Consider the following 24,135-nt stretch of genomic DNA (forward strand, 5'->3'; position numbering starts at 1 on the left):
ACTCCTGCGATGTCTTGGCTGTTTGCTTAGGGTCGTTGTCCTGTTGGAAGGTGAACCTTTACCCCAGTCTGAGGTCCTGAGCGCTCTGGAGCAGGTTTTCATCAATGATCTCTCTGTACTTTGCTCCGTTCATCTTTCCCTCGATCCTGACTAGTTTGTCAGTCTCTGCAGCTGAAAAACATCCCCACAGCAGGAGGCTGCCACAATCATGCTTCACAGTAGGGATGGTGCCAGGTTTCCTCCAGACGTGACGCTTGGCATTCAGGCCAAAGACTTCAATCTTGGTTTCATCAGACCAGAGAATCTTGTTTCTCATAGTCTGAGAGTTCTTTAGGTGCCTTTTGGCAAACTCCAAGCGGGCTTTCATGTGCCTTGTACTGAGGAGTGGCTTCCGTCTGACATTTTACATTTACATTTTAGTCATTTAGCAGACGCTCTTATCCAGAGCGACTTACAGTAGTGAATGCATACATTTCATACATTTTTTTTTTTCTTCTGTTCTTCTGACCACTCTACCATAAAGGCCTGATTGGTGGAATGCTGCAGAGATGGTTGTCCTTCTGGAAGATTCTCCCATCTCCACAGAAGAAATCTGGAGCTCTGTCAGAGTGACCATCGTGTTCTTGGTCACCTCCCCCGACTAAGGCCCTTCTCCCCCGATTTCTCAGTTTGGCCAGGTGGCTAGCTCTAGGAAGAGTCTTGGTGGTTCCAAACTTTAAGAAGGATGAAGGCCACTGTGTTCTTGGGGACCTTCAATGCTGTAGACATTTTTTGGTACCCTTCCCCAGATCTGTTCCTCGACACAATCCCGTCTCGGAGTGCTATGGACAATTCCTTCGACCTCTGACATGCACTGTCAACTGTGGGACCTTATATAGACAGGTGTGTGCCTTTCCAAATCATGTCCAATCAATTGAATTTACCACAGGTGGACTCCAAACAAGTTGTAGAAACATCTCTAGGATGATCAATGGAAACAGAATGCACCTGAGCTCAATTTCAAGTATATTGGCAAAGGGTCTGAATACTTATGTAAATAAGGTATTTCTGTTTTATTTTTTTATTTTTTTTAATTACCTGTTCTCACTTTGTCCTGATGGGGTATTGTTTGGAGATTGATGAGGAAATAAATTAGTTTAATCCATTTTAGAATAAGACTGTAATGTAACAAAATGTGGAAAAAGGGAAGGGGTCTGAATACTTTCCGAATGCACTGTATGTTACCTGACTACACTATTTTATCTTGATACATTAATAATTACATGGTGTGTTAATTTTGTCAAGGTTACATGCCTACAATACCCATTGTAGTGTGCGTAGGTCGCAAGCCCATAGTAAGTCAATAGTTACTACTGTTAGCTAGCCAGATAGCCACAAAGAATTATCATCTACCTTGGATAACATTGGTTTTAGGTCATTTTTGCCTGTTATACTATCTGGTTAGCTTCATTATTATGATTCACATATAGCTAGCTAGCTGATAGTTATGAAGTAAAACGTTTGCTTTGTGTATATCTTTTTTTGTCTCTATATCCATTGTCCTGACTAGAAGGAAGGTTCAGTGAATGGGTAAATCCATAGCTAGCTAGCCACAAATAATTGTTAGCTAGCTACCCACGAAGAATTGACATCTACTGTACCTTGCATAATATTAGTATAAACTGGCTAGCTAGATTACAACGATTCACATATATCTAGCTGATAATTATGAAGTAAAACATTTGCTTTGTGTATATCTTGTTTTGTCTTTTTTGTTTTCATTGTCCTGGCTGGAAAAAGGTTCAGTGAATGGGGAGATGCAGCGTTAGCTAATACAGTAGGGGAAGTGCGAGTGCTTCTCAAATGTAATGTTTAATGCGTTCTCCACACTCTCATCCTCACAAGAGTGTACTCAAGAGAACGTCCTTGGAGAATACACTTGGAGCATGAGAGTGTGGAGCACGGTAGAACGCATATTGAGAAACAACCACTGACTTGAGTTGAGCTTGAGTTAAGAGAGGAGGAAGAGACCTTAAGAAGTAGTCCCTAAACCAGGAACTTATTCCCCTCTGGCTGTACTCTGGTGGTATGTACAGTTGTCAATCAGTTTCCTGCCCCTTTCACTTTGTTAATGGGAAACTACACCCCAGTAAAAGTTTAGTTGGATACATGCCACTGCAGCCTTTACTATGGTGCTTAGGGCTATGTATTGACAAATGACTGTGCCCCCACAACACTGAAGGTCTGAAGCCTGCTCTTAAAAAAGCGTTTTCTGTTCATGTTTAAAAAAAACAATTGTGCGGTAGTGAAAGCTGGATTGGACAGATAACACACAGAGCCTGGAGCTCACCTGAAGTCTTCTACCACCTGGGCCTGTGTGTCCGCGGTGCCCGACACAGAGAAGGCCCTCTGGGCATGAGGGTTGAGGTGGGGAGGTATAGGCCTGGAGGACGGTGGCTGGGGCACTGAGGCTGCCCTCATTGAGATGGGGTTCCGGGCCCCTGGGGGGTGGCCTGGGACTTTAGGGCCAGCCTTCGGAGTGGTTTCAGTGTACCCCACTGGCTCTCCAGGCCCCCCAGGGGGCTTGGCTGCTCCAGGCCGCAGGGGCTTATGACGGCTGGCCCCAGCTGGAGCATCAGGAGTGGATCTGTCCTGGTTAGCCTCTGTGGGGTCAGGTTTGGGCTCACAGACGTCTACAGAGCCCTCTACTCTGGGGGTCCTCTGAGGCCGTCGAGGCCGGGCTGGGACTGATGGTTGAGGAGCAGGAGCATTGGCGCAGGGTTCAGAGGTTGGCGTTTCTGTGCCTGGAGGTGCTGCTGGAGTGGGGGTTAAAACCTCTGATAGTCCAGATGGGTTCTCAGGGTGGGGCTGGCTTTGGTTCTGGTTGTCTGGATCCATCTCCCAGAAGCTCACTGAAAAACAATAGCAGGGGAAAGCCATGTTCACCATATTCCATCAGTGTGCCACGCAGTATAGACAGACTAGATGTTAAAGAAGCAATGGAGACAAAAGTTCCAAATGTCTGGTGAGGGTGGGGAGGTTTATCATGTGCTCTCATTGACTCAGCTGTTCATGTGATTGAGCAGTTCACATTCCCCCCATTCCTAGGCTGCTCTGGCAGCATAATGCCAGCCCTGAGTGTTTGGCTGTCTGCCCTCTCGTGGGCGACTGAGAGCATCTGAAACAGGTAATTAAGAGAGAGAGAGAGAGAGAGAGAGGGAAGAGAGACAGTGAGAGAGAGAAGGGTGGAGGTGTTTAATGAGAGCAGAGCATCGAGGGGAATAAGAGGAAGTGGGTGGGGAGGAGAGGGAGAGATGCAGCAGGTGATGAGCAGAGGTGGTAGAAACAGGAGAGAAAGGAGAGAAAGAGCACAAAGGAGGGGTGACCCATTTCACACTCTTATTTATACCCTCCTACACTTCACACCTCACACAGCTCTTGGACCAACTCAGAAATTGAATGAGGAGAACAAGCCAGGGTGTGGCTTATCTCAGCAGCTCTCTTTGTACCTGAGCCACCTCGTCTGTCATTCCCCCGGTAACCACGGAGATGCAGAGACAGTTCATATCAGCTCAGAACACCTGATCGACACAAGTCACAGAAACCGCTGTAGGGTCTGCAGCAACACAACCTGATAGCATGGTAATAACAACTGGGGGGGGAGGGGGGGGGGGGGGGGGGGGGGGCACGTGGAGTATGAGCCAGCCTCTGGCCTGTGAGTGCCCCTGGGCCTGAGAGAGGTGACTCATGACAAGTCTGGGACACTGGCCATGCACATAACTCAACCACTGTGGTTGGGAGACAGAGACGTGAGGAGAGACGCCATCTCTCCGACTGGACCAGGAGATATAAGGAGGGCACCTCTTGACTGCCAAGACTGCTGGGCATCCATCCAACACAACATCACCTCACCCTCTATAAGGTTTATCTGAAAGTACTGACACTATACTGTACCTATATCACAAAGCAAATGCCAGTGCAGTGTAACAGAACAATCTTAGAAGAGAAGAACCCTTTTTGGTTCCAGGTACAAGCCTTTTTAGTTCCAGGTAGAACCCTCTGTGGAAAGGGTTCTTCATAGAACAGAAAAGGGGTTCTACCTGGAACCAAAAAGGGTTATTATGTTAATTTAGATTCATTTAGATTTTGTGTCACGGATTTACACACAATACCCCATAATTTGGAAATAGGTTTTTAGAAATGTTAACTAATTAATAAAAAATGAAAAGCTGAAATGTGTTGAGTCAATAAGTAGTCAATAACCCTTTTGTTATGGCAAGCCTAAATAAGTTCAGGAGTAAAAATGTACTTAAAAAGTCACATAATAAATTGCATGGACTCTGTGTGTAATAATAGTGTTGAACATGATTTTTAAATGACTACCTCATATCTGTACCCCACACATAAAATTATCTGTAAGATCCCTCAGTCGAGCAGTGAATGTCAAGCACAGATTCAACCACAAAGACCAGCGAGGTTTTTCAATGGTTTGCAAAAAAGGGCACCTATTGGTAGATGGGTCAACAACAACAAAAAAGCAGACATTGAATGTCCCTTTGAGCATGCTGCAGTTATTAATTACACTTTGGATGGTGTATCAATATACAACAGTCTCTACAAAGATACAGGCGCCCTTTCTAACTCAGTTGCTGGAGAGGAAGGAAACCGCTTAGGGATTTCACAATGAGGCCAATGGTGACTTTAAAACAGTTGCAGTTTAATGGCTGTGAAAGAAGATAACTGAGGATGGATCAACAACAATGTAGTTACTCCATAATACTAACATAAATGACAGAGTGAAAAGAAGGAAGCCTATACAGAATACAAATATTCCAAAACATGCACCATGTTTGCAATAAGGCACTAAAGTAATACTGCAAAAAAATGTGGCAAAGCAAATAACATTTTTTCCTGAATACAAAGCATTATGTTTGGGGCAAATCCAACAACACATCACTGAGTACAACCTTCATATTTTCAAGCATGTTGGTGGCTGCATCATGTTATGGATATGCTTGTCATTGGTAAGGTCTAGGGAGGTTTTTTTATAAAAAGAAACGAAACAGAGCTAAGCACAGGCAAAATCCTAGAGGAAACTTGGTTCAGACACAAGGAGACAAATTAACCTTTCAACAGTACAATAACCTAAAACACAAGGCCAAATATACACTGGAGTTGCTTACCAAGACGACATTTAATGTTCCTGAGTGGCCTAGATACATTTTTGACTTTTAGAAAATCTATGGCAAGAGTTGAATATGGCTGTCTAGTAATGATTAAGAACAAACTTGGCAGAGCTTGAAGAATTTTAAAATGAATTATGGTTAAATATTGTGGAATATTGGTTGGAATTGTCTCAACCAGCTTCATAAGGTAGTCACATGGAATGCATTTGAATTAACAGGTGTGCCTTGTTAAAAGTTAATTTGTGGAATTTCTTTCCTTCTTAATGCATTTGAGCCAATCAGTTGCGTTGTGACAAGGTGTCACGGTTGTCAAAAGGATCGGACCAAAATGCAGCATGGTTGTAGTTCCACATATTTATTTATTCCGTGAAACGTTGTGATACACAAATAACTAGAATAACAAAACAAACCGTGACGCAGAGAAAATAATACTACTCAAAAATGAATCACCCACAAAAACAGGTGGGACAAACATCAGCTTAAATATGACCTCCAATTAGAGACGACAACCAGCTGCCACTAATTGGAGATCATACCAAACAAAACCAACATAGAAATACAAAACTAGAAACTGAACATAGAAATACAAAACATAGACAAACACCCCCTGTCACGCCCTGACCTACTCTACCATAGAAAATAACAACTTACTATGGTCAGGACGTGACACAAGGTAGGGGTGGTATACAGAAGATAGCCCTGTATGGTAAAAGACCATGTCCTTATTATGGCAAGAACAGCTCAAATAAGCAAAGAGAAATGACAGTCCATCATTACTTTAAGACATGAAGATCAGTCAATAGGTAAATGTTCAAGAACTTTGTTTCTTCAAGTACAGTCGCAAAAACCATCAAGCGCCATGATGAAACTGTCTCTCATGAGGACTGCCACAGGAATGGAAGATCCAGAGTTACCTCTGCTGTAGAGGATAAATTCATTAGAGTTACCAACCTCAGAAATTGCAGCCCAAAATAAATGCTTCACAGAGTTCAAGTAACAGACACATCTCAACATCAACTGTTCAGAGGAGACTACATGAATCAGGCCTTCGTGGTCGATTTGCTGCAAAGAAACAACTACTAAAGGACACCAAGAAACACAAGCAACGGACATTAGACCAGTGGAAATTTGCCCTTTGGTCTGGAGTCCAAATTTGAGATTTTTGGTTCCAACAGCCGTGTCTGTGTGAGACGTGGTGTGGGTGAACAGATGATCTCTGCATGTGTATTTCCCACCATAAAGCATGGAGGAGGAGGTGTTATGGTGTAGGGATGCTTTGCTGGTGACACTGTCTGTGATTTATTTAGACTTCAAGGCACACTTAACCAGCATGGCTACCACAGCATTCTGCAGTGATATGCCATTCCATCTGGTTTGGGCTTAGTGGGAGTTTCATTTGTTTTTCAACAGGACAATGACCCAACAGACCTCCAGTCTGTGTAAGGGCTATTTTACCAAGAAAGAGAGTGATGGAGTGCTGCATCAGATGACCTGGCATCCACAATCCCCCGACCTCAACCAAATTGAGATGGTTTGGGATGAGTCGGACCGCAGAGTGAAGGAAAATCATGGGAATTCCTTCAAGACTGTTGGAAAAGCATTCCAGGTGAAGCTGGTTGAGAGAATGCCAAGAGCGTGCAAAGCTGTCATCAAGGTAAAAGGTGTCTATTTGAAGAACCTCAAATATCAAATATATTTTGATTTGTTTAACACTTTTTTGGTTACTACATGATTCCATTTGTGTAATTTCATCATTTTGATGTCTTCACTATTATTCTACAATGTAGAAAATAGTCAAAATAGAGAAAAACCCTTGTATGAGTAGGTGTTCTAAAACTTTTGACCAGTAGTGTATATATAATTCTTCCACTTTGACATTGCAGAGTATTTTGTGTAGATCGTTGACAAAAAATGTACAATTAAATCCATTTGAATCCCACTTCGTAACACAACAAAATGTGGAAAAATTCAAGTGGTGTGAATACTTTCTGTTATCTGCAATTAAAATATGTTACAAGACCTTCTGGAGGCAGGGTTGTGACCTTGATGCAAAGCTGATAGTGGAGCTACAGCTCCTGGAGGTCAGTTCAACTCACGTGACAAGTCCCCCTGAGCTGTACATGCATGGTAACATTTTGTTTTGTATGTGGGCCAATAGCTTGGTCCCTGGGCACATGCCTATAGTCCACATATGGTGTTTTTGTGGGGGAATGCGGAGGGGGGTGTCTGGTGATTCAGCACACGTGGGAGAGGGTGGGTACAAAACGAGCAGCGCTGACTGGGGATGAGTCAGGCAGGCTGGACAGTACCTACGATGACAACATCCAATGTCTGTCAACCGTGCATATACAATAGCCCATCTCATGTTTGTTCCTTTCCCATTTGTACACCTATCCTCTGGTCCCATCTCATTTACCATGCCTTAACCCCGCTCTTCCGACTCCTTATCTTCCATTTTACTTCCAACGTCTCCTCTGCCGTTATTGTTCGTCTCCATCTCACACACACTGTATCTCCCTTATTTATTATCCTCTATTTTGCCTCTTCCCTGTCATTTTCTCTGTCTATCTAATTCTATACCTAAAATTACCCTACGCTCTTCCTCTGCCTCTCCGTCTCTCTCCACGCCAAGATGACACGTGCTGTGCACTCGGCTAGCTGTCACAGTCCTGATGGCCGCTTTCACATACAGCTAGAGATAACTATCAGCAGCCAATGGAGGAATGGGGGGATGAGGTCTGGAAAGAAATGCTGGAAGACTGAAAGGGAGTATATGGGAGGTAGTGGTAGTATGACTGCTAGTGAGCAATACAGAAAGTAAGAAAATATGAAATTGTGAACATTATTGGGGAAAAATGCAAACACAGTAACTAACAAGTAAAGGAATGGTATTTTATACCTACACTCCCCTGCGTATTTATTTGGACAGTGAAGCTAAAACGTTGGTTCTATATTCCAGCATTTTGGATTAATGAGCTAATGTTTCATATGAGGCGACAGTCCAGAAGGTTGCCATTTATTTGATGGTATTCCCATACATATCTGTTTTGCCGTTTCATTTATTCACTTTGATGCACTTTTCTCTCTACGTGTATTCTGGCCTTGAATTTAAGCATGAGAATAGCATGCAATTCACCAGCTATTCGTTTGGGGTGATCGAATCAATGAAGGTGTGGCTGAGTTGTGTCTACAGATACGCCATATTCTGACCTTGACGTAATTCCCTAAAAATTCCACCACCTTTACGCGCAAGGAAACTATGAATAAGGTCTTGCGAACCTACCGGTTCCAAGTGGAAAAAGCATCTAATTTTTTTCGCTGGAAATAACCCCATTCTCTATGCACTGTAATTTACAACTTCATAATAGCTATTGATAAGAGCCAGGTAAATGAGTCATCAGTTTGGATAAGGGAATTGTAAATATAAATGACACTTGTTTTAGATCTATTTTACCTTTTAATCGTGAAATGGCAGTAAATGTGAAATGTGAAAACTGAAGCATATCAACATATCAACTTTCCCATAGTAAAGTTTATGAAATGCTGTGCCACTCGGCAGAATTTAAATTGTACGGCCTTTAAACTCGCAGGGATGGGCACTCTCGAATGTCTTAATTATAGGCTACCCCGAGTTTCTCGGTTTCCTATTTCTATCATGTTCAATATTAGCCAATAACAGAAACATACATACATATTCAACTGCTAATTTACTGTTAGTTCCCTTCATTTGGTATAGCCTACATTATCATTCCATTTAATTACATTGTTTCGTTTACCTTCATTTGCTTCCTCTGTAAACGCGGTCACGGCGGTGTGGTTGTTGCTGAGTATCATTAGTAACAGTTGAAATGTAGGCTAATTAAATCGTTATGGAGCAGAGCGCTGACCAAGTCGTAACAGTTTGAAGCCAACACATGGCGCAATACTTGGCGGTGTCATCACACAGTGCCATAGTTAGAGCAGGCAACAGACGAGGGTATAGCCTACTATTGTACACTTTTCTTCCTATTTAAATTCTACACGTTTGTACACTAATCTTCCAACATTACCATGGGTTGAAGAAATGAATGTGGCAACTTTCAGGATTAATCAAACCACTGTATTTTTGATTAATTAATATATTTAGTGTGTAAAGGCTCTACAAACCTGTTTTTTATGATTCAGAAATACTTTCCTAACCCTAAATAATCTACAACATCAGAGTATTTTTAAATCTACCAATTGGTGCTGAAAAGGAGAGTAATATGCATATATTTAGCTAGCTTTCTTTCATTGATCTATAATATTCTGAACACCTTCCCTCGAAATAACCTACTAAATATTATATTCTACTATTCTAAGAACCTGTAACCCGACACATTACCGGTACCCCTGTATTTAGCCTCATTATTGTTATTTTATTGTGTAACTTTTTAAAAACTTTAGTTTATTTAGTAATTAACTCTATTTACTTAAAACTGCATTGTTGGTTAAGGGCTTGTAAGTAAACATTTCACGGTAATGCAGATAAGAATAACAGTTACATGTAGTGGAGTTACTTTTAGTCATTTCCATATTAATTAAACATTTACCAATCATTTTTTTGGCAACATCCATATATATATATATGTCATTTTCATTTATGTTATAATATATTAACATTAAGATTCATATGTAAACAGAGTTGATCAAAAAATGGATCTACAAGCACAAAGGAAAAAAAGGGGGGAAAACGGAGAGAAACCCCACCGTGTCATGCAAGCACATTGTATTCGGTGCATGTGAAAAATAAAATTGTATTTTATTTCAGTCTATCGACAAAATGTACAACTAAACAATACACCTTAATTCATTTAATGATAAATGTACTGAAAACCCTATTGAATGAAAACCCCATGAAAAAATCTGTTGGCCATCAGTTGGGAAGGTCTTCAGCAGTTACATATTTGCATATAGACACATACATTTATTCAAAGCGTGCAAGGTAGCCACACCTGCAGAGTGTGTTACACGACTGAATAAGGTAAGTCTTAATACCAAATATCAAATCAAATTTTATTGGTCACATACACACGGTTCGCAGATGTTAATCCGAGTGTCGCGAAATGCTTGTGCTTCTAGTTCCGACAAGTAATCTAACAAAATCACAACGACTACCTTATACACACAAATGTAAAGGCTGTTGCGCCTTCTTCACCACGCTGTCTGTGTGGGTGGACCATTTCAGTTTGTCCGTGATGTGTACGCCGAGGAACTAAAAACTTTCCACCTTCTCCACTACTGTCCTGTCGATGTGGATGAGGGAGTGTTCCCTCTGCTTATCTCCTTTGTTTTGTTGACGTTGAGTGAGAGGTTATTTTACTGGCACCAGACTCCGAGGGCCCTCACCTCCTCCCTGTAAGTCGTCTCAACGTTGTTGGTAATCAAGCCTACCACTGTAGTGTTATCTGCAAACTTGATTGAGTTGGAGGCGTGCATGGCCACGTAGTCATGGGTGAACAGGGAGTACAGGAGAGGGCTGGGAAGGCATTCTTGTGGGGCCCCAGTGTTGAGGATCAGTGGAGTTGAGATGTTGTTTCCTACCTTCACCACCTGGGGGCGGCCCATCAGAAAGTCCAGGACCCAGTTGCACAGGGCGGGGTCGAGACCCAGGGTCTCGAGCTTAATGATGAATTTGGAGGGTTCTATGGTGTTGAATGCTGAGCTGTAGTCAATGAAGAGCATTCTTACATAAGTATTCCTCTTGTCCAGATGGGATAGGTCAGTGTGCACTGTGATGGCGATTGCATCGTCTGTGGACCTATTGAGGTGGTAAGCAAATTGGAGTGGGTCTAGGGTATCAGGTAGGGTGGAGGTGATATGATCCTTAACTAGTCTCTCAAAGCACATCATGATGACAGAAGTGAGTGCTACGGGGCGATAGTCATTTAGTTCAGTTACTTTAGCTTTCTTGGGAATAGGAATAATGGTGGCCATCTTGAAGCATGCGGGGACAACAGACTGGGATAGGGATTGATTGAATATGTCTGTAAACACACCAGCCAGCTGGTCTGCGCATGCTCTGAGGATGTGGCTAGGGATGCCGTCTGGGCCGGCAGCCTTGCGAGGGTTAACATGTTTAAATGTTTTACTCACGTTGGCCACGGAGAAGGAGTGCCCACAGGCTTTGGTAGCGGGCCGGTCGTGGCACTGTATTGTCCTCAAAGTGAGCAAAGAAGTTGTTTAATTTGTCTGGGAGCAAGGTGTCAATGTTCACAACGAGGCTGGTTTTCTTTTTGTAATCTGTGATTGTCTGTAGACCCTGCCACATACGTCTCGTGTTTGAGCCATTGAATTGCAACTCTACTTTGTCTCTATAGTGACGCTTTGCTTGTTTGGTTGCCTTGCGGAGGGAATAACTACACTCGTTTCGTAATTCCGGTCATGTTTCCAGTCGCCTTGCCATGACTAAAAGTGGTGGTTCGCACTTTCAGTTTTGCGCGAATCCTGCCATCAAGCCACGGTTTCTGGTTAGGGAATGTTTTAATAGTCACAGTGGGTAAAACATCTCCGATGCACTTGCTAATAAACTCACTCACTGAGTCAGCATATACGTCAATGTTGTTGTCTGAGGTTATGCGGAACATATTCCAGTCCACGTGATCGAAGCAATCTTGAAGCATGGAATCCGATTGGTCAAACCAGCGTTGGATAGACCTGAGCACGGGCGTTTCCTGTTTTAGTTTCTGCCTATAGGCGGGGAGCAACAAAATGGAGTCATGGTCAGATTTGCCGAAGGAGAGGGCCTTGTATGCATCGCAGAAGTTAGAGTAGCAATGGTCGAGAATGCTACCAGATCTTGTCGCGCATTTGATATGCTGGAAATATTTAGGTAGCCTTGTTCTCAGATTAGCTTTGTTAAAATCCCCAGCTATAATAAATGCAGCCTCAGGATATATGGTTTCCAGTTTACATAGAGTCCAGTGAAGTTCTTTCAGGGCCGTCGAGGTATCTGCTTGGGGGGGATATGCACAGCAGTGACTATAATCGATGAGAATTCTCTTGGGAGATAATGTGGACGGCATTTGATTGCAAAGAATTATAAGGTCAGGTGAACAAAAGGATTTGAGTTCCTGTATGTTGTTATGACTACACCATGAGTTGTTAATCATAAGGCATACACCCCCGCCCTTCTTACCAGAGAGATGTTTGTTTCTGTCAGCGCGATGCGTGAAGAACCCAGGTGGCTGTACCGACTCTGACAACATGTCCCGAGTGAGCCATGTTTCCGTGAAACAGAGAATGTTACAATCTCTGATGTCTCTCTGGAAGGCAACTCGTGCCCTAATTTCATCCACCTTGTTGTCTAGAGAGTGGACATTGGCGAGTAATATGCTCGGGAGTGGTGGATGGTGTGCTCGCATTCTAAGTCTGACCAGGAAGCCACTCCGTCTGCCTCTCCTGCAGCGACGAAGTTGTTTTGGGTCGGCCTCTGGGATTAGATCCAATGTCCAGGGTGGAGGTCCAAACAAAGGATCCGCTTTGGGAAAGTCATATTCCTGGTCGTAATGTTGGTAAGTTGACGTAGCATTTATATCCAATAGTTCTTCCCGGCTGTATGTAATAACACTTAATATTTTCTGTGCTAACAATGTCAGAAATAATACATGAAAAAACTAATTACTGCATCTGTCGGCGCCATCTTAGAAGTGCGTAGGAAAGGCGTGCTTAGGAAAGGCGTAAATGTCCTAGGAAATGCTGAATACAACCGTGAAATGCTTACTTACAAGCCCTTAACCAACAAAGCAGTTTTAAGGAAATAGAGTTCAGAAAATATTGACTAATGTCTTTCCTCCTGAGGACTACACATGGGCCTGAATAGACAGGCTCTGACTGACAGCAGCTACTTCTCATTCCACACACGTTCTACAGGGAGAGAGAGCGGAATGATTTAATAATAGCAAATCTGTTATGATGTTTACATGCACCTCCATTGAGAGAGCAGGAGCAAGAGTGACAGCGAGAGCAAAAGAGAGGGAGTGCGTACAGCAAACAACACACAAGAATACAGCACAAAAAAGTATAAACAGAATTTTAAACTGGATGGTTTCAGCCCTGAATGCTGATTGGCTGACATGGGTATTTATTTCTACTGTTCTAATTACATTGGTAACCAGTTTATAATAAGCAATAAGACACCTTGGGTGTTTGTGGTATTTAAGTGATAATGCCCGAGAAGCCGGTGTTTGGAGGATATATTGGCACGGGTGTTGTTAGGCCCGAGGGCTGGCGACCGAAGATGTGGGCCATTTTTGCCCCGCCTCATGGGTCTCCCGGTCACGGCCGGCTGCGACACAGCCTTGGATCGAACCTGGAACTGTAGTGACGCCTCAAGCACTGCGATGCAGTGCCTTAGACCGCTGTGCCACACGTGAGGCCCAGGAATTCGGTTTTAACCAATCAGCATTCAGGATTAGACCCACCTGTTGTATAAATGATCAATATACCACGGCTAAGGGCTGTTCTTATGCACGACACAACGCGGAGTGTCTGGATACAGCCCTTAGCCGTGGTATATTGGCCATATACCACACCCCCTTCGGCTTTATATCTTAATTATAAACTGGTTGATTTAAGCCCTGAATGCTGATTGGCTGAAAGCCGTGGTATATCAGACAGTATACCATGTATATAACAAAATAAATACGTTTTACTGTTCTAATAAAAATGTGGAACCGGTTTATAATAGCAATAAGGCACCTCAGGGATTTGTGGTATACAGTGCATTCGTAAATTATTAAGACCCCTTCCCTTTTTCCACATTTTATTACCTTACAGCCTTATTCTAAAAGAGATTAATATAATTTTTTTCCTCATCAATCTACACACAATACCCCAATCTACACACAATACCCCACTGCGCCACAATACCCCTAATACCCCATACACACAATACCCCACACAACACCCCAGTGAAAACAGGTTTTATACATTTTTGCAAAAAAAAAAGAAAAAAGAAAACATAATACCTTATTTAAATAAGCATTCAGACCCTTTGCTATGAGACTCGAAATTGAGCTCAGGTGCACCCTGTTTCCATTGATCATCCTTGAGATGTTTCTACAACTTCGTTGGAGTCCACCTGTGGTGATTGGACATGATTTGGAAAGGGACACACCTATCTACATAAGGTCCCACAGTTGACAGTGCATGTCAGAGCAAAAATTAAGCCATGAGGTCAAAGGAATTGTCCATAGAGCTCAGAGACAGGATTGTGGCGAGGCACAGATCTGGGGAAAGGTACCAAACAAATGTCTGCAGCATTGAAGGTCCCTAAGAACACAGTGGCCTTCATCATTCTTAAATGGAAGAAGTTTGTAACCACCAAGACTCTTCCTAGAGCTGGCCACCTGGCCAAACTGAGCAATTGGGGGAGAAGGGTCTTGGTCAGAGAGGTGACCAAGAACTCGATGGTCACTGATAGAGCTCCAGAGTTCCTCTGTGGAGATGGGAGAACCTTCCAGAAGGACAACTATCTCTGCAGCACTCCACCAATCAGGCCTTTATGGTAAAGTGGCTAGACGGAAGCCACTCCTCAGTAAAAGGCAAATGACAGCCCGCTTGGAGTTTGCCAAAAGGCACCTAAAGGACTCTCAGACCATGAGAAGATTTTCTGGTCTGATGAAACCAAAATTGAACTCTTTGACCTGAATGCCAAGCGTCACATCTGGAGGAAACCTGGCACCATCCTTACAGTGTAGCATGGTGGTGGCAGCATCATTCTGTGGGGATGTTTTTCAGCGGCAGGGACTGGGAGACTAGTCAGGATCGAGGGAAAGATGAACTGAGCCTCAGACAGGGGCAAAAGTTCACCTTCCAACAGGACAATGACCCTAAGCACACAGCCAAGACAAAGCAGGAGTGGCTTTGGGACAAGTCTCTGAATGTCCTTGAGTGGCCCAGTCAGAGCCCAGACTTGAACCCGATCGAACATCTCTGGAGAGACCTGAAAGTAAAGGGTCTGAATACTTATGTAAATGTGATATCGTTTTTTTTTTTTTTTTTTACATTTGCTAAAATTTAAAAAAAACTGTTTTTCCTTTGTCATAATGGGGTATTGTGTGTAGATTGATGGGGGGGTAAAAAAAAACGATTTAATCAATTTTAGAATTAGGCTGTAACGTAACAAAATGTGGAAAAAGTCAAGGGGTCTGAATACTTTCCGAATGCACGGTACTATGGCTAATGGCTTTACCCAGGCACTCCGTGTTGCGCCGTGCATAAGAACAGCCCTTAGTCGTGGTATACTGGCCATATACCACACCTCCTCAGGACTTATTGCTTAAGTAAAGACTGTAGAACAAATAACAAAAACAAATGGCCCTACATTACCAGTCATAACCAAAGCTTTCCATGCGAGGTGTCTTATATTGATGATTTGAAATGACCAGCCCAGATATAGGATTTAAATAACTCAAATCAAATCAACGTTTATTTATCACGTGCGCTGAATACAACAGGTGTAGACCTTACAGTGAAATGCTTACTTACAGGCTCTAACCAATAGTGCAAAAAAGGTATTAGGTGAACAATAGGTAGGTAAAGAAATAAAACAACAGTAAAAAGCTATATACAGTAGCGAGGCTATAAAAGTAGCAAGGCTACATACAGACACCGGTTAGTCAGGCTGATTTAGGTAGTATGTACATGTAGATATGGTTAAAGTGACTATGCATATATGATGAACAGAGAGTAGCAATAGCGTAAAAGAGGGGTTGGCGGGTGGCGTGCAACACAATACAGATAGCCTGGTTAGCCAATGTGCGGGGGCTTTGGGGGTAAAAACTGTTGAGAAGCCTTTTTGTCCTAGACTTGGCACTCCGGTACCGCTTGCCATGCCGTATCTCCTTCTATTCAAGGTTATTCTGAATAAAGTCCTATATACGTCCTTATGTAGCATATCATTACCTAAACCAAAGCAATAAACCCCTATCCTGAACAGTGGTAGTCTCTCCACAGGTTTTTATTGAAGTAAATCACTCTGGCAGAATTGTTAAGACTGATCACATTCAGCCTACATCTTCAGTGCTCAGGGTTAAAATTACAGCTGAAGAGTGTGCTGCTCTGCTCTGCCGCCCTCCAGGGCCATATGTCCCTCCTGACAGAGATACAAATGATGTCCTGGAACAAATAAGTGGCACCTCCAGCTGCAGCCACCACTGTAGACCAACCTCTTCAAGGTCCTAGTGCTACTGGGACCCAGAAGAAACCAACCCCACATCCAGGACCTCTGTCTCCAGAAACCTCAATTATAATGGGGGTGAAGGGCCACCCTGTCATGGAAACGTATCCTCCCTCGCAAGACCCCCCAGGTCCTAACTGTCTATCTAACTAGTCTATCTAGAACCACTGCATGTGAATCTGCCTTTGTTTGGGTAGTTACAGTCTGTCCCATTGCTGCAACTCCCGTACGGACTTGGGAGAGGCAAAGGTCGAGAGCCGTGCGTCCTCCGAAACACGACCCAGCCAAGCTACACTGCTTCTTGACACAATGTCCACTTAACCCGGAAGCCAGCCGCACCAATGTGTTGGAGGAAACACCGTACACCTGGTGACTGTGACAGCGTGCATGCGCCCGACCCGCCACAGGAGTCGCTAGAGCGCGATGAGACAAGGACATTCCAGCTGGCCAAACCCTCCCCTAACCCAGACGGCGCTGGGCCAATTGTGTGCCGCCCCATGGGTCTCCTGGTTACGGCCGGCCGCGACAGAGCCTGGACTCAGACCAGGATCTCTAGAGGCACAGCTAGCACTGCGATGCAGTGCCTTAGACCACTGCGCCACTCAGAAGGCTGAACCAGAGATATTCTATAATGTTGTAAATGTATCCGCCTTTGTCTAACTAGAACAACTGCATGCAGTCCTGACAACTCTCAACATGACTGTCTGAAAATGAAAGTGAGTAGGTATTTTATAACCGAGAAATGGAAGAAACGATCCTCAGTAGGCTTTGAGAAGCTGGTATACTTTGGCTGGACAGAGTAGTAGACGACTGCTCATGATGTTAACTGTGAAGGACAAGTCATGTCTGGGTAATAGGATTTGGTCTTTATGCAGAGGCACCATGCTCGATGCCAGTCACCTGATGGAATCCAACAAATTGTACCGATAGTGTCAATATATAAAATAAAGGGCTCCAGTCATTAAGGAGAACCAGTAGAGGCAGAACACAAGGAAGTTGTGCTTGGATGACTGGAACATTAGACAGGCCCCATGGATCTGGATGACTAATGTCTGCATGTGCGTGGAATCAAAGGCTTTTGCAATCTTAAAGGGAAGTCAATTAAATACCCAAGAGTTCCTTCTTGCCCTGCTGCTATCTTTTAAAATTAAAAATATGAATTCCCTTCAAAAGGCCTTGCCAGAGGATGTAACAACACAACATGATTTGGGGTTTGGGGTTTGTGATAGTGGATGAGAGTGAAGGGGGGTGACTTCATAATCTGGAAACTACAATTTAACTGGTGGGCCTGTGGTTACAGGAGCAGGATTGGATAGGCACAAAATATTTTGGGTCTTGTCTTAAACATAAATTAGGACACATACTCAAATACTTTATCTCTCTCTCTTTCTAGGCAAACGGAGGCGTATAGCTGCACATTAACAACAAAAAAGTGAATCCCCATCTGCTAAGGGTTGTTCAGTCTGTGAGCAGCAGAATGAGACCATGAGAGGCCTGTAGGACAGAGCTATTGGCAGGAGCTGCAGTGACCCAGTCGAGGAGTCTAACAGGCTGATGATGAGACACTAGGGGTGTGAATGTCTGGGAGCCATTAGATACAGTACAATAAGCATATTGATAAACTGGAAACACAATACTACAGTGAGGGAAAAAGGTATTTGATCCCCTGCTGATTTTGTACATTTGCCCACTGACAAATAAATGACTATAATTTTAATGGTAGGTTTATTTGAACAGTGAGAGACAGAATAACAACAAAAAAATCCAGAAAAATGCATGTCAAAAATGTTATAAAATTATTTGCATTTTAATGAGGGAAATAAGTATTTGACCCCTCTGCAAAACATGACTTAGTACTTGGTGGCAAAACCCTTGTTGGAAATCACAGAGGTCAGACGTTTCTTGTAGTTGGCCACCAGGTTTGCACACATCTCAGGAGGGATTTTGTCCCACTCCTCTTTGCAGATCTTCTCCAAGTCATTAAGGTTTCGAGGCTGACGTTTGACAACCTGAACCTTCAGCTCCCTCCACAGATTTTCTACGGGATTAAGGTCTCGAGACTGGCTAGGCCACTCCAGGACCTTAATGTGCTTCTTCTTGAGCCACTCCTTTGTTGCCTTGGCCGTGTGTTTTGGGTCATTGTCCTGCTGGAATACCCATCCACGACCCATTTTCAATTCCCCGGCTGAGGGAAGGAGGTTCTCACCCAAGATTTGACGGTACATGGCCCCGTCCATCATCCCTTTGATGCGGTGAAGTTGTCCTGTCCCCTTAGCAGAAAAACACCCCCAAAGCATAATGTTTCCACCTCTATGTTTGACGGTGGAGATGGTGTTCTTGGGGTCATAGGCAGCATTCCTCCTCCTCCAAACATGGCGAGTTGAGTTGATGCCAAAGAGCTCCATGTTGGTCTCATCTGACCACAACACTTTCACCCAGTTGTCCTCTGAATCATTTAGATGTTCATTGGCAAACTTCAGACGGGCATGTATATGTGCTTTCTTGAGCAGGAGGACCTTGCGGGTGCTGCAGGATTTCAGTCCTTCACGGCGTAGTGTGTTACCAATTGTTTTCTTGGTGACTATGGTCCCAGCTGCCTTGAGATCATTGACAAGATCCTCCCGTGTAGTTCTGGGCTGATTCCTCACGGTTCTTATGATCATTGCAACTCCACGAGTTGAGATCTTGCATGAAGCCCCAGGCCGAGGGAGATTGACAGTTCTTTTGTGTTTCTTCCATTTGCGAATAATCGCACCAACTGTTGTCACCTTCTCACCAAGCTGCTTGGCGATGGTCTTGTAGCCCATTCCAGTCTTGTGTAGGTCTACAATCTTGTCCCTGACATCCTTGGAGAGCTCTTTGGTCTTGGCCATGGTGGAGAGTTTGGAATCTGATTGATTGATTGCTTCTGTGGACAGGTGTCTTTTATACAGGTAACAAACTGAGATTAGGAGCACCCCTTTAAGAGTGTGCTCCTAATCTCAGCTCATTACCTGTATAAAAGACACCTGGGAGCCAGAAATCTTTCTGATTGAGAGGGGGTCAAATACTTATTTCCCTCATTAAAATGCAAATCAATTTCTAACATTTTTGACATGCGTTTTTCTGGATTTTTTTGTTGTTATTCTGTCTCTCACAGTTCAAATAAACCTACCATTAAAATTATAGACTGATCATTTCTTTGTCAGTGGGCAAACGTACAAAATCAGCAGGGGATCAAATACTTTTTTCCCTCACTGTATCTATACATTATTTGAATTGCAGATGCCTTTGGAAGTTGTGTTTGAATGTTATGATATAAAAAACATCCTGTTCTTATAACACGTGTAGCAATATGTCATGTACATATAAATTGGTTAATTACTTCTTCAAACTATAGTGAATGTATTATGTATGTACTTTTGGCATTAAATATAATTGAATGTCAGCAGGAAAGAATATCAATCTGTAAATCCTTAAAAATCCATAAAATGTGAAAAGGGGAAAAAGGCCAGCACTGTGAGTTCACCAGTCCATCAGGCCAGAGGGCATAGGTCACGCTAATAGAATAACAGTAACCGGGGTTGTAATGCTTTTCTACCAGTCAGAGAAAAAAAAAAAAGAAAACAAGCTACAGCAAGTTATATGGTTGAAATGACCCCAAGGAAAAGTAGAAAAAGAAAGCTAACTGAATGAAATAAGCCATTCTGAGGTGATATCTTGACTTCAGTCTCATGTACTTTAGCCTAACACAGATCTCTTGACAAGTTGAATTGTGTGCAACAACCATTGGTCCTTATGTTCTAAATTAAGTGACTGACTGAAGAGATGTATAAATGGATTTCTTCAGGAATCCAATCAACCAATGACTGAATGAGGCCAGTCGCTTGTGTGGCCTATTTCTGCTCCTATTTCAAGGACATTGTGAGAGAAAAATTGAAGGTCGGTTTAATTTGGTGTTTCAGTGTCAGATCTTATCTCAGAGCATGTTTGTGTATGTGTCAGGTAGATAACAACAGAGAGAGGACATCTGTGTGTTTTAACAACATGATTATAAATCATGACCAGTATATGGGTGTTGTGGCTATTTCAATCAAGAGTTAGACCATGTTAATTAGTGCAAATGTGTACAAACATGGATGCATGAGGGAACATTAGTCTAGTTGCACAAAGGATTTTTCCACCACTAGACATAACAATGGCCTAGGAGGTTTTTATTATACAATCACTATCCAGACTACTTGCTGAATGTTTATCTTCCCATAATGGGCTCGGTGGTCCGATTCCTGTATCTTAACCCCAACCTCTTGCTCCACTTCCTGAAGCTGTGTAACTCAATCAGAGGCAAAAAGTAACATGAAAGAGAAGCAGAGTAGGGATAGATACCATGATTTCCGACAGTGGCATATGGGTTATATAATGATAGCCTATAGTAGAGTGCCTATTGCAAACTGATTATACATAGGAGAAATTAATTGGACATAAAATTAATATTAGCATAATATGATTTGTACCACTCTTCTGAGTAAGACAACTGAAACTGATAATGTAAAGAAGAACACTGTCAATGTTTGTTTACATTATTCCTTGCATGTTAGGGTACTAGGAGGTAACTTGCCCCCTCCAAAAAAACAAAAAAACAATGTCTAATTGCTGACACGAAAAAGCAACGTTTGGAGAAAAAAATTGCTATGTGATTTAAGGTCATGCTTAATAAGCAAATAAACTATCAAGGGAAATAAATGGCCACATTTGACACTTTTTTTAGTTATTTCATGAAATGCTGTTTTTAGAAAAGGGGAGGTTTTTTTAAGTACCAGGGTAACTGTACTTGTAAGTACCCCGTTACGCTCTCCCTGCCTCTTTCACTGTGTTTTTGTGCTTTTATTTGTAGATTGGGGACAGGTGGAGCTGATTGGGTCGTTAAGGTGACAAGTTGCACCTGGGTTTGGGATCTTCTCTCTCTCTCTCTCTCTCTCTCTCTCTCTCTCTCTCTCTCTCTCTCTCTCTCTCTCTCTCTCTCTCTCTCTCTCTCTCTCTCTCTCTCTCTCTCTCTCTCTCTCTCTCTCTCTCTCTCTCTCTCTCTCTCTCTCTCTCTCTCTCTCTCTCTCTCTCTCTCTCTCCACAAGCACCATTTTGTTTTGTGATCTGGTTGATTATGTTTTTGGATTAGGTGCACCCTTCAACATATTTTACCTTCATCCATGCATCTCCATTACACCCCTCACATGCCTACTTTCACACTTCACAGGTTAGTTTTCCTTTGTAGTTTTACACTTTGTTAGTTATTTAAATAAATATTTTTGTTACTCCTTAACTGCCAACGTGTAGACTCCCTTTCTTGTCACCATCTAAAAGCCAGGTTGTGACACCCCCCCATGGGTAGAAGATTAAGGGTTTCACACAAGTGTGTTAATATCATTTCATCCGTTTTATTTAGAAATTCTTTAGTAAGTAATACTTAAAAGCTAAGTCTGGTTGTCTTATTTTAACTATTTAAATATAATTTGGGGGGGAAATGGGGTTGCGTATGTCACCATTATTATCCGCACTATGAGGAGATTTGATGTAAAGATCCTCTTTTTAACTCACCTGCACATACATTTTCTTTGTTCTTTCTTTGTTGTTTCTTTTCTATACAATCCATTATGTACAATTGCACTAAATATTATTTGAATAAATTGAGATTGAATCCCAGCAGTCTTTAAAATGACATTCAAGAGCAAAAGATTTTCTACAGTTGTTTTTAATTAAAAAAGGTATTCATTGGAATATAATATTGGAATAGAATATAACTGATAACACTAAATAACATTGGAATATAACATTTAATAATAACTTAAGTAATTAATTCAGTGTAACATTGATGTGGCAACTCTCTTATGCTCTGCTATTGCACGTTTCTAATTTGTAGATACGTCACAAATAAAACTATGCCCAGTAAAATTGGAGAACAACTCACGAGCCCCCCTCCTCACACCTAATCCAGTCCCCACCTGTGACTGAAAACAGGGGGAGAGATGCCAATTGAAAAGCTCTCCCTTAAAGATGTAGCTAGATATATAGCTATATAACATAAATGCTGTGTAAAATAGCTAAAGGCTACAAAGTAACATTAACTGTAAAGCTATCAGTCACTAGTGGAAACATTTACAACGCAATTATGTTATGTTATCTTTTTATGTGTTTTACATAAACAATCTGGTAGTAAGGTTGCTAGCTAGCCCTCCTAGCAGCTTATGCGAACTAGCTCATAAACTAGTGCAAACTGAGCTAGTCATTGTCTAAATGACTGGTAGACGCACATTCATAACCTTAAAGGGGTAATTAGCCCCTGGGGGGGATGTGGGCGAGTTGCCCCCAACACACTCATCCAACATATTACTACTTTACTCAAAAAGTATCTTTATTTTTCTGTTTAAACAAGTGGACTATATATCTTAAGGCTTTCCTACTTATATATAAAAAATGTAAAAAACACAATTTCAAAAAGTTTGATCAACTTACCACAAAATATTTTTGTTGAAATATCTCCAAATGTTGTGATGATATAGAGGAAATGTTTTGTTCAGCAAGAATAGTGGCAACCAAGGAAAGTGTTGGGAAAATAATTTGGTGACATCTTGTGGTCTTTATGTGAATTAAATGTGTGTGTGGGGGGGGGGGGGGCAGTTACCCCCTAGTACCCTACCATCAAGTGGGCTAGATTTTATTTTTACTGTACAGCTTGTAGTGGTCGTGTTTATGTTAGGTAATAACTCTGGATGTTACAGCGAGTCAGAGGACACCATATGAAATACATGAAATCATCAGAAATAATATAATCCGAACAAATATGAAAACACATACACTCACTACTGTAAGTCACTCTGGATAACAGCGTCTGCTAAATGACTAAAATGTACATGTCTAGGATTGGCGGCAGCATGCAATGACGTGTCTTTACTATAACACAGTTACAGAACTAAATTACCTGTTCAGTCAATATCACAGATGAAAGGATGACAGGCGACGAGATAAACCCTCCGAATGAAGGATTGGTTAGTTAATTTACAGTATAGCCTGATGCTTGTTCGGCGCAACCTCTCCTGAGGATGAATAGGTCTGAGCTATTACTGTATTTACGCCTTGTCAGAGGATGAGGTTTAAATAGCCTTCCACGTTACAATACTGTTATAATATCAGACCTGCCTGACGTTCTTCAAATGAAACCATCGGCATCACAGCGCGTTCCACACTGGCGATAGAGAGCAGGTGAGCTACCAAGTGAACTTTTGCAAGGTTCCAAATCCACGCTCACGAGAAAAAGATAGGCTACATTTCATAAACAAACCAGCCGTACGTCCATATTAACCCGTTGCGCTTATCAGTTTATAGTCTGAATGATAAAACAACCGTTACACGCCGAATGCAAGTACTGCGTCGATTAAACCGTTATTTCTTGGACTGTTTGGTAGCCTTTGCCCTTTAAATTGTGAACGTGAACACTCTTTCGGCCGGTTCCGTACACGAACGTCCACTACGACTACGCGTTGCTCTGTTGATGATGAGTAGCTACTCAGACAGCCTACAGTAGCGAGTGTGGAGCTTTACCGCCGCACAGCGGTTAGATTTGTGAACTGGCTCTTTACAGAAATGGAACCGTGAAGGTTGCTCAATGTCGTGCAATTTGGCAAGGTGGAACGTGCGTCTTTGCGCATCTTTACAATATTTTTATTTTATTTTTATTAACAATATAATAAATGTGCCTTGATACCTCTTATTTACAATGTATTACATTCAGTCCTATCC

General features: G+C 42.4%; 1 protein-coding gene across 2 annotated transcripts in view; it reads right to left on the reverse strand.

Annotated features, from left to right (window-relative positions):
• LOC106585266 (inositol polyphosphate 5-phosphatase K) overlaps nt 1–23,888 on the reverse strand; it is a 46,275-nt gene extending 22,387 nt beyond the window's left edge. The window contains exons 1-2 of one of the 2 annotated variants that reach the window (XM_014171300.3): nt 23,318–23,888; nt 2,330–2,891 (exon numbers count right to left, since the gene is read on the reverse strand). In XM_014171300.3, the coding sequence (XP_014026775.1) occupies nt 2,330–2,877 (548 nt within the window). In that variant the 5' untranslated portion in view covers nt 2,878–2,891; nt 23,318–23,888. Of the gene's footprint in view, nt 1–2,329; nt 2,892–8,941; nt 9,101–23,317 lie in introns of those variants that run through there. The other variant, XM_014171298.3, reaches the window with a different exon arrangement.
• Between the last annotated feature and the right edge of the window lie 247 nt (nt 23,889–24,135).

The sequence above is a fragment of the Salmo salar genome, chromosome 24 (assembly GCF_965601325.2).
Source record: "Salmo salar chromosome 24, fSalSal1, whole genome shotgun sequence".
Taxonomy (NCBI): Eukaryota; Metazoa; Chordata; class Actinopteri; order Salmoniformes; family Salmonidae; genus Salmo; species Salmo salar.